Consider the following 16,660-nt stretch of genomic DNA (forward strand, 5'->3'; position numbering starts at 1 on the left):
ATGACCAATTCTGCAGAAATGGAATGTGAGAAGAAATGATGTGTGTCACTTCTAAACCTAGCCCATAAAAGTTTCCGCGTGCCATCTCCTCCTCCCTCCTCTGCCAGGGTAGCCAAGTATGAGACAGGGCAGAGTCTCTGCAGCTGGGTCCCTGAATGGCCGTAACGCGGAGAGCTGCTACAGATGCTGTCCCCTGGCCATTTCACTTTATATGAGCAAGAAAACATCCAACATGTTATCCTCAGCTTTTTTGTTTTTATTCCAGCATTTGAGAGGTACACTGAACTAACTGAAATACATGACTTGGTCCCTCAGTGGAAAGGGGTTGTCACAGTTGATTTAGGGTACTAACGCTCAGGGGGTGCTTACATTTGTTCAGCGAGCTCAAGCCAGTGGCAGAAGGAAAACAAAATAAAACAGAAAAGTCTAGTTCGCCAATATTTTGTCAGTTTTCACCCTGCCCAGACATTATGATGTGATTTCCCCAAGCCAAGCAGAATTTTACAAAGATCAACTGTCCACTCGGGAATAAAGGATTTTTTTTTTCCTGCTTATATATGCCAGGAATTACAATAGAGTCTTCTTGTGGGCCAAGACTAAAGAATCTTGAAATTCATGTTGCAGAATCAGATGTCAATGTTGAATATTATAAGGTGAAGAGTTAACTTGGGGGCATATAGAAAATTTGATAATATGTATAGTGTAAACTCTTTTGGGAAGGAAAGAAGGTAGTAAGAATATACATTTTCTAAAATAGCTTGTTGGGCATGTTTGATGTTATCAACAAAACTTCTCAAACTACTGTATTTTGCCATGTATAGTGAGTACTGTTTTGCCCAAATTTTGAAGGAAAAATAAGGATGCACATTAAATATGGGGAGTACCTGAAATATCTTGTATCTGTCTTGTGTTTTATAATTGTTACATAAAATTTCTTGTACCATAATATGTTCAAACACAAATGCTAAAATTCCTTTATAATACAAAGAACAAGTATCTAAATATCAATAAATATAAAATTGAATTAAAAATTAAAATGAAAGATTTTTTTCCTGAAAGTTTGGACCAACAATGTGCTGTGTCCACATTACACACAGCAAAGTACGGGAAGGTGGTTACATTTACTATAGAATATTTGCAGTAGTTGTTTTAAGGATTTATAGTGTACTTAAGCATTGAAGTTCTACTTAAGACACCTTGGGTTCATATATTGTTCCACTACCCTGTGGTCTTGTATGGCTTTGGACGAGGGACTTTCATCTCTCTGGGCTTTAGTTTCCGTGTTGGAAAATGAAGGGAAAAAATAGTACCTGTTACTGGGAGGAATAAATGGGAAAATCTGTGTAAAAACACAGTACCATTCCTGTTAGAGTAAGCTGCTGCAATATTATTGAGAAAAAAATTTATGTTAATCGTAATTATTTCTAATGGTTCTAGGTTATTCAAATGTTAGTATGTCCCCAAATAGTTATGGTCTCAGTAGTAGGTGGTTTCTGTTAGATGCAGAAGATAATCTTGAGAAACCCCAGTAAAGGTGAGGAAGGACTGTGACCTTAAGTTTCTGTGACCTGAGAGGCTGTTTGTGTGACCTATGTGGTCTTTGAGAGTCATTCACTGTCAGCTAACATACAATGTTGAACTGCCACTCAAACATATCTATAAAGTACCTATGATATGAGTCGGTATTGAATTACCCACAAACATCAGCAGCTTTGTGACAAGTAGTCAGGGTGACCATATTGCATGGAGAGTCTATTTGTGTTCTTTTGTTACTGTTATTGGTGGTGGTGGTGTAACATCTTTTTATTCTTACTCTTTGAGCCTTTTATTCTTACTGTGTGATCCACCAACTTATTTCATACTACAAGTTTTAAAAAAGTTGTTGCTCTAGTGTAAACACGTTTACCCGTGCCATTGAATAAATTTGCCCATTTATTTCATCAAATGGAGAATAATCATGTACTACTTTTTCACAGTTCTCTAAGAAAAAGTAAAGAAAGTAGAAGCATTTTCTTTTCTCAGCTTGTGATATATTTTACCCCCAAAATTTTAGAAGAAAGTTGTTTTAGGCAGCACAATTGTCAAGATTTCCTTTCTTGTCTTACAAATATGTAAAATGGTGGAGGACTTTTAGATTTCTAGATTGCTTTTTTATTTTAAAATTAGAGAATCAGAACATGACTATAGTAAAAATATTGGCAAGATTTTCAGATTAATAATATGGTTACTAGAAGATTGTATAATCAAATTTAAGAACAAGAACCAAAATTCTACAATTATCTTTGTGTACAAAGGTGATGTTAACAACCCAGTCTCCTCTTGTGGACTGTTTAGTTCTGCTAGTTTCTTTTCATGGAAATGATGTGGGTTCTTCCATTTACATGATATTTTGAAACAAGACATGTCAGAGAAGCCAGTTTGAATTCTACACCTGCCTTGGAAAATGCTGGAGCATACAGGCAGAGGGGCTTTCATTCTTCTGCTTTTAGTACCAGAGAAAATATTTTTACGGTATGCTTTACTATTTTTTCTCTTCAGTTAATGCCCTGAGCTGCTTTACAGAATGTAGGTCCAATTATCGAATCATGTCTCAAAAAGCTATAAGGAAACTCTAACAATCTAACTATAGGGAATCTTTTATATCTGCCACTTAATGCCAATCAACAAATTCTAAGAACAGTTTAAAAGCATCCTGACTTAAGTCATCCTGGTGGAAAGGCTTCAATTATCTTAGAAGACTCAAAGTTTTGGAAAACCCTTAGAATAAAAAAGAAAAGAAAAGAAAAGGAAGCCCTATTATTGGAAGATTGTGTGTGCCCAACCCCTCACATTTAAGAGAATCAACTGCTAAAATTATATTTGATCTAGAATTATAGCAAAAATATATCTGTTACTGCTTTGGTTGCATAAATACATAGGCCCGTCTTCCTCTACTTGCAAATCCTGCAATTGATTGCTCAGACATAGACACAATAAATTTGGTAGCACCATTAAAATTTATTTACAGCCATGTGATATAGTCTTAGGTTTTTGATGATTCATCTTTTAAGAAATTATTTCCAAAGGGAACCCTAGTATAATGTTAGTGGGAATGCAGACTGGTGCAGCCACTGTGGAAAACAGTTTGGAATTTCCTCAAAAAGCTAAAAATGGAACTGCCTTTTGACCCAGTGATTCCACTGCTGGGATTATACCCTAAGAATCCCAAAACACCAATTCAAAGGAACCTATGCACCCCAATGTTCATAGTAGCACAATTTACAATAGCCAAGTGTTGGAAGCAACCTACTAAATGAGTGGGTGAAAAAACGATGGTACATTTACACTGTGGAATACTACGCAGCAGAAGGAAAGCAACTCCTACCCTTTGCAACAGCATGGATGGAACTGTAGAGCATTATGCTAAGCGAAATAAGCCAGGGGGTGAAAGACAAATACCATGTGATCTCACCTATAAGTGGAACCTAATCAACAAAACAAGCAAGCAAGAAAAATATAACCAGCAGCATTGAAAGAAAAAACAAATCGACAGTAACCAGAGAGGAGGCGGGAGGGGGTGATGGGGAAGAAAAGGGGAAGGGTCAAGTCAAGAAACACGTATAAAGGACACATGGACAAAGCCACAGTGGGGAAGGATTGGGGGGGTGGGAGGTGGGGGTGGGTGGAGCAGGGGAAAGTGGTGGCGGGAAAATGGAGACAACTGTACTTGAACAATAAAAAAATTATTTACAAAACCTATTTTGGATGTTACTATTGAATCTAACTTAATTTTGAATAAACTAATTTTATTCCTTGGAATATTTTTTAGTTTTTTCCTTAGTAATGTTAATGGAAAATATGTGTATCTGGAAAGAAATGGTGTTAACAGCATCTTTAATAATACATTTAATAATCCTACTGTGTCAACTTTATAATTAAGATTCTATGCAGGCATTACTCAGTTCTGAGAAAGCCAACATTACCTAAGGTACTGAAATTGTTTAACCAGATAAAGCAAGTATTTTATTTGACTTACATGGAAATTAAATTAGTGTGCATACTACTTCTAATCATCTAGTCTATATTTTCAGTTAAAAAATAACCTAGTTAAAATTACAGAATTATATATAAACCTAAGAAAAACGATTTTGATGTTTTTCTGTTAACTATATGGCACATAGTCTAATGTTACCAGTAAAAAGTATTTATTCCATTATGGATGTACTTAAGATCATCCCTGGAAATCTGATTGTATCCCATTGTTTTTACCTTGTTGGGTGCTGGATATATTTGTATTCTTATATTCTTGAGCTTTGTTGTGGGACACAGCTAAGTTACTTGGAAATAGTGTGATCCTTTAGGGTCTTGCTTCTAAAGATTACTTAGGTGGAACCAGAGCAGTGTTTAGACTGGGGCTGATTCTTTCATAATACTAATGCAAGATGTTTTGAGTACTCTACCAATCCCAGGAGTCGAGTTTTTCCGGTTTGGCTAGTGAAACCAGTATGCTTCTGTCCATGTGTGGGTTCTGAGTACTGTTTCTGTAATGCTTTCTGGTGGTTCCTTCCCCGGCTTTGCAGTTTCTACACATAAGTTTACTGATCAGTGCGCTGCAGGTGGAGGAAAACCACCTGCAGGCTTCTGGAGTTTCTCGCTGTGAAGCTCTCTCCTCTCTGGCACTTTCCCCTGGAACCCCAGCTGCCTTGCTCTCCCTCAGACTGGAAGCTCTTTCTCCTCAACCCAGTGGTTCCCCCTCTGCGCCCTGAAGCCTTCAAACTCTTAACCAGACAGTAAACGGGGGCTCCTCATATTTTCCCCTTCGCTCAGAGTTTACTGTCCCTGTGGCTGATGTCCAGTATCTTGGGAACTATTACTTCATATATTTTGTCCAGGTTTTGGTTGTTTCACGAAGAAGGGTCAATCCAATCCCTGTTAATTACATTTTGGCCAGAAGCGGACTAATGTTAGATTAAATCTTAAATTTATATTAATCTTTTAGTTTAATTTTCTAAAATATAGGTTAAAAGTGTCTGATAATATTATCTCCAAATGAGATTATTTTTCAGGGAGCAAGTCAATGACTTAGTCTAGGCAGAACCAGATGATTTCTTAATCCCTTCCATTTATAAAAACCTGTCATGTCATTAACTTTTTATTACATTTAAAGCAGTGCTGTAATAAAGATCTAAACTGAGATAATGTGCAGGTGCTGTACATTAAAATAACAACCAATTTTTTTTTCCACCAATTATCTTTCTCCCTGCTCCCTCCCCACAACTGGTGAAGATATAATGAAACTGGTAATGAGTCATTGTAAATGGTCTCTACACTCTTTAGGAAAACAAATTGGAACTGTTCGTTAAAAGGCATAAAAATTGTTATATCTTTGAATAAATAACCCCACTTGTAGAATTATAGCCAATGTAAATAATATGAAATATGTACAGAGCTGTATCTCCAACAATGTTAATCATGGTGCTAATTATAATGAAAAAATTGGAAATAATTTTAATGTCAATATAAGGGCCCAATAAGGGGTTAATACCCAAAATATATAAAGAACTCCTACAACTTAACAGCAAAAAGAAAAAGAAAAACAGGAGGCGGTAAAAGGGGGGATAAATGGTGATGGATGGATACTTGTCTTGGGGTGGTGAACACACAATACAGTGCACAGATGATGTGTTGTAGAAATGTGCACCTGAAACCTGTACACTTTGGTTAACTAGTGTCACCACAATAAATTCGGTAAAAAGGAAAAAGTCCAAAACTCTAAAAGCAATCCAATGACCCAGTTAAAAAATGGGGAAAGGATGTGAACAGACATTTTTGTCAAAGAGGATATACAAATGGCCAACAAACACAAAAATAAAAAAGTAACATATGCTCATCCACCTCACCAGTCATTAGGGAATGCAAAACAAAACCACAATGAGATATTCTTTATACCCACTAGGATTGCTATTATGAGAAACACAAAAATAACAAGTGTTAGTGAGGATGTGGAGAAATTGGGACTCTTGTGCATTTCTGGTGGGAATGTAAAATGGTGCATTTACTGTGTAAAACAGGCAGTTCCTCAAAGTTTTAAATATATTACTACCCATATGACCTAGTAATTCCACTTCTAGGTATACACCCAAAGGAACTGACAGCAGGGACCCAGATACTTCACAGCAATGTACATAGCAATAGGATTTGCAGTAGTAGCCAGAAGTTGGAAACAACCCAAATGCCTATCAACAGATGAACGAGTTAAAAAAAATGTGTTTTCCATATACAATGGAATATTAGCCTTAAAGAGAAAGGAAATTCAGACACATACTACAGCCTGGGTGAACTCTGAAGACTTATTATGCTAGGTGAAATAAGCCAGACACAAGAGGACAAATAGTACATTGTTCCACTAATGAGTTCCACCTAGAGTATTCAAATTCACAGGCAGGAGGCGGTTCCTAAGGCCGAGGAAAGTTAACATAATGGACACAGAGTTTCAGTTTGGGATATTAAAAAACAGTTGTGGAAATGGGTGGTGGTGGTTGCACAACATTCTGAATGTACTTAACATGAACTATATACTTAAAAATGGTTAAAATGGTAAATTTTGTTATGTATAAATAAGTAGAATACGTATTTTATAGATAAATGTGTATATATATTGATTTTATATATATAATGAACAATTCGTATTTAAAAAAAGAATGACACGAGGAGTGCTGCTCAGACGGCCCGCCCTGCCCTTCTCCCTCTCCAGGAGTGACCCACGCGGCCATCTGGGCGGCCTGCATTTCCTATCTCAGTGCAGCGGTTCCCCCCGAGCTGAGGACGTCTGCGCAGGGCATCCTGCAGGGCCTTCACCTGGGTTTGGGGAGAGGCTGCGGTGCCATGATTGGAGGCGTGTTAGTCAATTATTTTGGTAAGACTGGCTTTTTCTTTTTCCCTTCTTTGACAAAAACTTAATGATTTTTCAGCCACACCTCAATAAACAGTCCAATTATTACTGAAGATTTCCAGTAGTCATATTCTCTTTCTCGCTTTCATGGTAGTCATAATTTTTAAGCAGAGCGCTGATGTTGTTAAGATGATTAGAACTAGCCTGTAACCATGCACACTTCTCTGACAAACAGCTTAATGAGATGCTACACAGATACCTCAAAGGAGCCAAGCAAATGAATAAGCTCATATACTGTTGGTTTGAAGGAAATGACCCTAAGCCTACTGATAATGATGTTAGAGGAAAGAAAATTCGTCACTGTTATTCCATTATGAGATTCTGAACCAGAAAAAACTAACAGTATGCTGGCTTTGGTAATGTCACTACATCTATGGCAATACAGTCTGTCTGCCCTGGCAGACCTCCCTTATTGGAAATACAGGGGCTGGGGTGGAGAGATTATTCTGCTCTAGGATCTTAACTGCTCAGTTATCTATGGAAGGTGGGCCCAGGAGTGTCTGAATTTATAGCACTATTTGAGCTCCAGCTACAGATTAATAGGGCTGTTTTAAGAGTTGGATAAATGGTCTTTATGAAGAAGAAAGCACCACTGAATTTTATGGTAAAAGGTGCTCAGAGACAGTTGTTTATAAATGCAGTTTTACAATTTGACCAATGACAGACGCAATAGCAGCACCTGGGTCTCCTGACACCTACCTGGACCTGTATGTTTTCCACTGTATGAGGCGAATGGCCATTTGCCATTCTCTGATTCATCCCAAACACTGCCGCCTTTGTCCTGAACTTTAGAACACGGACAGGTTTGGATGAGGGCTATGTGCATGTCCTGAAATTACTCTGCGGAGTGTTCTCTGTGTTTTCACAGGGGCTGCTGCAACCTTCCGAGGAATTGGCATGGCCTGCTTGGTGATCCTCCTGCTCTTTGCCCTGATCCAGTGGCTGGCAGTGCCAGATGAGGAAGAAGGTAGATATGTCCATTCTTCTTAGTGGTTCTAAAGGTTGAAGCCAAGGGGAATTCTACACACACCCCTCAGACCCAGAGGTGGTAAGAGTATACAGGCTAGATTTGGTTAGATTTTCTCAGTGGTGTATCAGTGGGCTCCTCTGTACCATTGCTGGAGAGAAGCTATCTACTCTGTTGAGAAGAATATTGGTCATTTTAAGTAGCTTGGGATATTATTGATTTTGTTTTGGTTTATTGGAAGTATTGGTTTTTTATTTCTCTAATATTCTAAAGGGATTTAAAATTTAAATCAAATAGATATAAGGCTATACAATAATATTCCTACTAGGGACAGGTAGTGATATTAATCTCTATAATATAACCTTCCTTTGGAAAAAAATGTCTAAACATTAACTTTGAAGTTTTCCTTCAAATAGGCATGACCTTCATTGAAGTTGTTATACATAAAGACATTTATATCAACTAAAATGCTTAGATGAGAACAAACTTTCAAGGTTTTTTAATCAACTTTTTTTTTTTTTAAATGAAGAAGGCCAACCAATAGAATGGAAATATTCCTGCCAAGCGCCTAGGTCCTAGAACAGGGCTCATCTTTTGTGTCCTATCCTTAGAGCGGCAATTGCCTCAAGTACTTCTGAAGTGCTTCTGTTAGAAAAACTGGCTTGTTACAGAAACTCTAGAGTCAGATTTTAGTTTTAACAAGTTATTAAGAAAGAAAGATTAATACTAGTTTTTCTCACTCTTGTTCTTTTATAATCTTAACTGGATCATATCTCTTAAAAAGCCTCTATCTCCATGCCTTTAATATGGCATTGGCCAAAAAGTCCGTATTTTTTTTTCTGTAAAATAAAAGACACATTTTTCTTTTTCACCATAACTTTATTGATTTGAACATTTTAAGTATGTCAGCTATCTCCCATTGGTAGAACATTGAGTGTTCTCAGTTAATGTCTTTATAATGATTTTATTGCTATCAAATTCAACTGGTCTATCCAACCGTGGAGCATTGTCTAGCAACAAGTTTCTAGCACGAAACTTCACAAACCACTTTTGATATGTTTGATCAGTCACAGCACCTTCTCCATATACTGCTCAAATCTTTTTTTTCATTTTGGTTGCATTTTTACCTTTCCTGAAATAGTAAAGCATAATATGCCAAAAATGTTCTATTCCCACTCAATAAAGCTACACAAAAATTCACCAATTTTGATAAGTTGTTTAAGTGCATGCTGATATGACAGCTGTTACAATACAATCTAACAAAATTGTTCTGAATGAAGTTAAAGATAACTAAGCACTGCTGGCCTTCTTAAGGGGAAAACCAAATGAACTTTTTGGCCAACCCAATAAAAGGCCAATAAAAAAAGCTATATGTGGCTTTTTCTGTTTTGATGCTTATCTTTTATGATCTCACCTATAAGTGGAATCTATGCAACAAAATAAACCACAGGCACGGAAACATGGAGCAGACTGGAAGTGACTAGAGAGGATGGGGAAGGAGGACAATGGTGGAAAGAAGGGGAAGGGACTGGACAAAGAACATGTATGAATGACCCATGGACATGGACAGCAGAGTGGGAATTGACTGTGGGAGTTGGGGGCGGGGGTGGGATGGGTGGAGGAGGGCAAAGGGAGAAAAATTGAGACAACTGTAATAGAATAAACATGATGAAGAAAAATCTCAATCCTGTAAACGGGCCTAAGGCACCATTCACTACAACCTGTGCCCCACTGATGTTATGTCTAAGTTAAATGAACACTACATTTCATAAACAAATAGAAATTCTTGTCTATTAAGGCCTATAAGGAGACCCTGCAAGATAAACTTCATGTTCATTTGCTCAGTACTTGTACCAAGTAAAGAAGAAGCCCTTACACAGCAATTAAAATGTTGCCAAACACACTAGAATGGGCCTATCTGCTTATTTATATTTATGTTTAACTACGTAGAAAACTCTCAGAAATGATTTAAACATCTCTCTCCAGAGAAGACAATGTTGGCAGAAAGGATTCCTGTTCCATCAAGTCCTGTTCCCATAGCAACCATCGACTTGGTACAGCAACAGACAGAAGATGTCATGCCACGCATTGAGCCTAGACTTCCACCCAAGAAAACCAAGCATCAGGAAGAACAGGAGGATGTGAACAAGCCAGCCTGGGGAGTCAGCTCCTCTCCCTGGGTAACCTTTGTCTACGCACTCTACCAAATTAAAGAGATGATACAGCTAACAAGAGACAACCGTGCTTCTGAGATACAACCGCTACAGGTAAAATTTCTACCTTAAGTGGGCTCAGACTTCACTATTCAGTTGTTCATTCACAAGATTATGGAAGGTCTGGTAGGGGAAACAGACATGCAGACAAATTTCAATATTCTGTGACAAGTGCATTGTAGAGGGTGTATGCAAGCTCCCACATAGGGAAAACCCTGCCTTGAGTTCAGGAAGTCTTCACAGAGAAGACAGTGCTTCTTGAAAGAAAGAAAATAAATCTGATTTTGTATATTTCTTTAAATTTTCAATATTGGTGGATACCAGCTGCAGTGAGGATATATGTCTCTTGCTTTGGGGGGGCATTGATCTCTGTCATTCTAAAATTCTAGTGGGGACAGTATAAATAATAGAATCTTAATAAATATCTAATGAATTAATGAATACATTGAGCCTCTGTATGGGCCTGATCAGGACATTTAACTCAGTGGAAGTATAGTTTTGCTGGTGGCCTCACATGAAAAATGTGATTTTTCTTACCCTTAAAGGTATGACCTCTTGAGTAAAGTCAAATCATGTTGGTAAAACTGTGGATCATTGTAAATAAAGTTATATGCTGCCTTTGGAAAATGACCGAGTGAGACTTCTAGGAACACTTTGGCCAAAGTAATGAGCCCCCTTACTTGTGTTTATGTTAGTCACTCCCTTTCACTTGATGTGTCATGTCAGCTGTGTATCTACAGTAGCTTCAGAGGACACATAAGAAAAGACTTAAAAATTCGAGTAAATTCCTTTTTAGAAAATTTGAACTACCTTTATCATGAGCTTATAAACTAACATATAATATTTCCATAATTTAAACCAAACCTCATTCTTCACTAATTGTAACGCATTCTGGTCAATGCGTGATCCTACTTATTAAGATAATAAACTCACATGAATCCTCTAATTAGTCAAAAAGGGAAATATCAAGGTGAGAGGGGCATATGGAAGATATAAAGCAGGGAAGTGAGTGAAGCAGGAGAAAGGGTATTTTTTACTTGAAGGGCAGAGTTTACTTTGGGTACTCATCATTTTCACAGAAGCCTTTGAGACTTAGGTATCATTAAATCTTCTTTCTGATATGTTAAGATTAATAAAATCTGGCTGCCATGGCTCAGTTATTCTTATGAAGAAGCCATTATACTATGATTTTGGGTTCACTTAAGAATCAATCACAGAATTTTTTGGGGGGTGGGGGGTGCTCAGCTACTTCAAGTGACAGGTACTAATTTAGAGGAAAACCCTGTATTAAAAAAAAAAAAAAAGTGTCCTGACTTGTAAAAATCAGCAATGCAGGTAGCATGGGGTAGAGCAATGTGGCATTTTACAGACATGCTATGGGTGATGTGCTAGAGCGAGTGTGTATGCACAGATTTTGTTACGTAAGCGCTTGCTTACATTCTCTTTTTTTATGTGGATGTTCTGTCTTATTTAACTTTTAGTGTATACTTTTAACTCCCAGATATACATAGGACTCTTAATTTCAGGACATTCTTTTCCTGACCCTGTCTTCGAGGCTGAGAATGCCTTACTTCCTTATAGAAAAGCTGTCTTCCAACTGTTGAATTCTGTGGTCTCAGCAAGTGGCCTGAGTTTCAAGTCCATGCTGCTTGCCCAGTGACTTGCCAGAGTGGCTGGTGAGGACTCCATAAATATTTGCAGTGTAAATTGTATTCCTAGCGGTAACAGGCATTTTGATACTAATGTTCCTTTATCCACAAGATATGTCTGCTTATAGTGTTTGTGTTTTTCATGCGGCTTTGGCAGTTGCACATAGGAAAAGAGATAAAAGGTAAGACATTCTATCCTTATTCCTTTATTATGTTCTCCCTGAAGTGGTCACTTGAGGATGATCTCCCCAAGTTTCCTGTCTTACTGGAAAGTGTGTGTGTGTGTGTATATATATATATATAAAAAGTGTTGGATTAGTTTGCTCACACTGACTGTGAGGCATCTCCTGTTTTTTTCCTTCCAGGGGACCAGTGAGAATCAGGGAGATTCTCCATCTGGTGGAGCCCGGCCTGTCCCATGTGAGAGTCACTCTGACCCATCTAGAAACCAACCATCCCCTCAAACAGCAACATCTCAGACACAGAGCAGTTCTGCTCACCCCAGTGTGGACCAGTGTGCAAAGCAGAGTGAGGACCAGCAGGCTTGGCCTGCTGCTGGGGGACACTGAGGGGTCCTACTCATCTCACACCCTGCATGGAACTGGGCTCCTCTGCCAGAACAGAGAGAGAGGTGTCCCAAACCCAGGACATGCGTCACCTTGAGGAGCACTGCACCACATAATGCTTCTAGATACCTGAACTCATTAACATAGAAACACTCACACATAGTAGCTACAGTACATGTTGGCAGAAACAGCTAAATTTCCATAACCTGACTGGAATCACAGAAGGGAAATGGAGTTCAGTGAAGGCTTTCTGTTCTTTGGTTGGTTAGGTTGAGGACTACAGGACTTCTCTGCCAGGGCAGTAAGAGTTGAAACCAGCAGTTACACTAAGTGTAGGGAACAAAAGCATTACGAAGTGAGTGCTGATGTAATTTCCCTCTTCTGATTATTTATTCTAATTATTTGGTTCTTAATGCAAACTGGGAATAGAATACACCTATAATTTTGTTTCTCTTAAAGAGAGCCATTTAAAAATTGTAAGATTTAAAAAATACAGTAAGCAAATAAAAGTTAGTAGCATATATGCTTTTGTTTAGAAAAAGTTTCATGAGAAACTTGGCATATCTTTAGCAAATATATTTTTGTATGTATATGATATATAATGAAAAAGTTAATTCTTTGAGCAAAAGCTGTTACGGACTACTACAAGTTAAGCTGAGCTTTAAAATGCCTTTTGTTTTAAATGGGCTTTAAGACCAGAGGAGGGAATATTCCAAATGAACCAACTCAGTATCCTGTGACCTGACAGACAGGGTTTACTAAATATATTGATAATGTAAGTAGCCTATTTCACTATATACAATTTTGTAGTGATTTGTAGGCTCTACTCAGCTGATGGAACTTTTTAAAAAAATCACTGAATTCCTTAGGGTTTCTTTAATTAAGCAGTACTATTTACAAATAACAGTATAAGATTTAAGTGCCTGGGGGAGGGATACAATTTTTAAAAATTATAAAGTGGGTCAGTTTTTGTTTCATTTTTGGTGAGGGGGGAAAGGTGGTGAATAGGAAACCAGAAATGGAAAGGACAGGAGTAAGAAGTAACTATACTTTCCAGTGACTAAAGAATCAAATCTCAGTATATTTTTTCCCGTGAAGACAGTCGGACACTGGACAGTTGGGATATGGGTATGCTACTATAAATATTACAGCTACCATCAGCACAATGGCTGGGTGAATCACACATAAAGCTTGCTGCTAAAAATGAAAGCTGAGGTCAAGAGAAAGCCTTAGAAGAGGGCTGTGGAAAAGGGAACACTGCTCTAGCTGAGGGAAGGTCAATTATAGTGTACATAATAGCTGTGGATGAGCGCAGGAGAAAGAAAAGAACAGAACAGAGTTAAAAAAGAGGAACTCACTTCACCTCCTGACCCTGATTAAACAGGATCAGTTGTAAAGTAAGAGCTTCTCCAGGATATCATCCTTCTGCCTAAAACTGCATCTGGGAGAAGAAACTTCACACTTGGATATCTAGCTCCACAAAACACAGCTTAAAAAAAATAACGAAAAGAAATGGAATTAAGCAAATAATTATTTTTGCACTTGAACTGAAACGTACTGTACTATAAATTATCATGACTCATTTTAAGTGACCTTTAAAAATCAGATGTATTTATTATGCTTATGTAATTATAGAAATAAAATGTGTGACAGGCTGAATCTCACCTATGAATGTACAGTATGTGGATTTGTGAAACTGACTGTAGTAAGTCAAAAACGTATACTGTATCTTGTGTTTACAGTTCTGATTTATTCATTGAAAAGCCTGCTGTTTTGGAAATGCACAGCTGATATGTTGAGACAAAAATAAATACCATTTTTAAATATTTCTTAAATGATAAAGATGTGAACAAACCAATAGAAGTCCTTCACTCTGTAATGGATAAAACCAGATTCAACAGGCCTTTGTTATGAAACCTGTACTGTGAGGACTGAGTCAGTAATGCAGTTATTTCCAGCCTTTTAGAGCAGACACCTTCATGGGTCTGTGGACTCTGTGACTTTTCTTTATGTCATCCAAGTGCCATTTTAAAACATATTAAGGTGAATTCAAATTAAATTTTGTTTTGAGAATTTTATGATCCCTCTTGAAATTCCCTGGAAATACCCAGGGGTGTTGCAAAGCCCAGGCTGGTAATCACTGCTTTAACTCTCTCTCCTTTATGATTGTAGAAAAAGTAAATTACCCATAGTGCTGAGCTTGTGGGGATCCAAAGAGGTTGGTTGCTAATTATTAAACTATAACCAAAGCCTTAAGTAAAGTAATAGACGATTACAATATACAAAGTTCCAGTAGCTAGTAAAACTCATGAAAAGCCTAAACAATTCACAGGAAGACAATGCTGCTTTACTGGCCACGTGAAGCAAAAAGGTGGCTCAGCGCTTCCGCCTGATTTGCAGTGCCTCCCGTACCAGTGGGGTGGGGCTGCTGGACCCATTACTTAAGTAGTATTTCTTGCAGACAAAATGGAGTTAAGCAGTGAATTCAGGAAAAGGGGAACCATACCCAATAGTTACTGGTTGCTTGTTATGTGTTGATGAGATTATCATTTTATCCTCATCACTATCCCCACTTTAAATATGAAGTTTCTAGAGCTAACACAGCTTAGTTATGGGACGAAGTTCACAAAGCCAGGATTCTAACTCAAACCAGACGCCAAAGTACAGGTCTACCAGCACCTTCCTTCCTCCACCCTAGGATGCATGGTGGCCACTCCTGCTTCTGTTGTAGAACAAGCCAGAAAGCAGTCCTGGCCTGAACCCCTTCTTCATGTGCCTGGTAGCTGTACTTGTGTGACTGTGTTTCCGTACAGGGGTGTCCAACCTGCGGCCCATGGGCCACATGCAGCTCAGGATGGCCATGAATGCAGCCCACCACAAAATTGTAAATTTACTTAAAACATCCTGAGGGTTTTTTTGTGATTACGTGTAACAATGTATTTAATGTGTGGCCCGAGACAACCCTTGTTGCAGTGAGGCCCAGAGATGCCAAAAGGTTGGACACCCTTGAAGGATTTCTAGATAGTTCCAGATACCTAGAAGTCTAGCTGCTTTGTAAGTTGTAAGTGTCAGACCCCATATACTCTGGAGGTGACCTGGTGTGGCAGCCTGGCAGAGAAAACTCAGAGTTTGGCCGGGACTCTGAAGACCAGTGCCCCAGAAATCAGGAAGGGCTTATATTTAGTGTCTTTAAAAAAATTATTCAACCTTTCTAATTTATTTTTAGTGTATTGTACAAGAGTATCATTAGTTTAGATTCACTGTTGTGGACCATTATCTGCTGTACACATAACTACAAGGCACAAATGATTGGCATGTGCATAACATCAACAGATGCAGTCTTCTTGAATGGATTCACTACGGGGCCTCTTCTTTGACTAACTTTTTAAAAGATAGCAATAAAGGCAGTAGAAAGGACACGGGCACTGACACACTGGGGATTAAATTCTGATTCTACCATTTTAGCTATGTACGCATTCTTCAGCAACTGTCTCTTACTTCTCTAAGTCTTTATTCAACTGTAAAGTGGAAACTACTAAAATGTGTTAGTGATTCTGAAAAATGCAGATGCACAGAAAGTGCCTAGTATAGTGCCTGACAGATCTCCAATGAACACTAATACTCTTTCCCTTTCTCCTTTTCATCACTGCTTTTTAGGAAAACGGACCAAATCTAAAACCAAAAAATCCCCCCCAAATTATTAAAATAATAAATGAAAGCAGCTGTCCCACTGAATGCACCTCCTAAGATTTATCCTGGTAAATATATTCTTATCCCTAATCTCTGGGGATCCAATAAGGTAGCACATTCAGGGATTGTGGGCAAGAAAGACTGACGATTTTAACATACCTTAAAAGAACATGCGCACTAGGAGGGATTTCAGATGTTGATGAATAACAAAATTATTAGAAAAACAGCAGTCACAAGGAAGAAAAAAGTTGTCAGGGCCTACATAAAGGAAGGGTGGTCTTCGTCAATAAACTGGGTATGTATTACTTTAGCAAAGCTAGTCCCAATTCGGGGGAGTTTGCATGAGACTTTTTGGTCTGATGACATTAGACGTGAATAATAACACGTCCTCTTTTATGTTCATCAAGCAATGTTTTTATTACAATTTGATCCCTTGCAGATCTGTCTTCTGAGAGAGAATCTGCTGTTTATATAGATTCAACTGTTTTTATCCTTATGCTAGTTACATTGTTGACTACGAATCACTAAATGGACAGACTATATGAATTGGCTAATGTGAGAAAGGTCCTCTCAGGGTACAATGACAAAAGTGAAGGTTCTGAATCAATTAGGCTGACTCACATCCATACTCATCAATGTCATCC

General features: G+C 38.1%; 1 protein-coding gene across 4 annotated transcripts in view; it reads left to right on the forward strand.

Moving 5' to 3' along the window:
* Window positions 1–14,463, forward strand: part of MFSD6 (major facilitator superfamily domain containing 6) — a 70,242-nt gene extending 55,779 nt beyond the window's left edge. For 2 of the 4 annotated variants that reach the window (XM_054562632.1, XM_054562631.1), the window contains 4 exons: window positions 6,734–6,895; window positions 7,800–7,898; window positions 9,885–10,165; window positions 12,126–14,463. In XM_054562632.1, coding sequence (XP_054418607.1) covers window positions 6,734–6,895; window positions 7,800–7,898; window positions 9,885–10,165; window positions 12,126–12,329 — 746 coding nt within the window. In that variant the 3' untranslated portion in view covers window positions 12,330–14,463. Of the gene's footprint in view, window positions 1–6,733; window positions 6,896–7,799; window positions 7,899–9,884; window positions 10,166–11,692; window positions 11,943–12,125 lie in introns of those variants that run through there. The other 2 variants (XM_054562634.1, XM_054562633.1) reach the window with 2 other exon arrangements.
* The last annotated feature ends 2,197 nt before the right edge of the window (window positions 14,464–16,660 follow it).

This window comes from Pteronotus mesoamericanus, unplaced genomic scaffold (genome assembly GCF_021234165.1).
Source record: "Pteronotus mesoamericanus isolate MK-2021 breed Mesoamerican mustached bat unplaced genomic scaffold, CSHL_Meso_final scaffold_651, whole genome shotgun sequence".
NCBI lineage: Eukaryota > Metazoa > Chordata > Mammalia > Chiroptera > Mormoopidae > Pteronotus > Pteronotus mesoamericanus.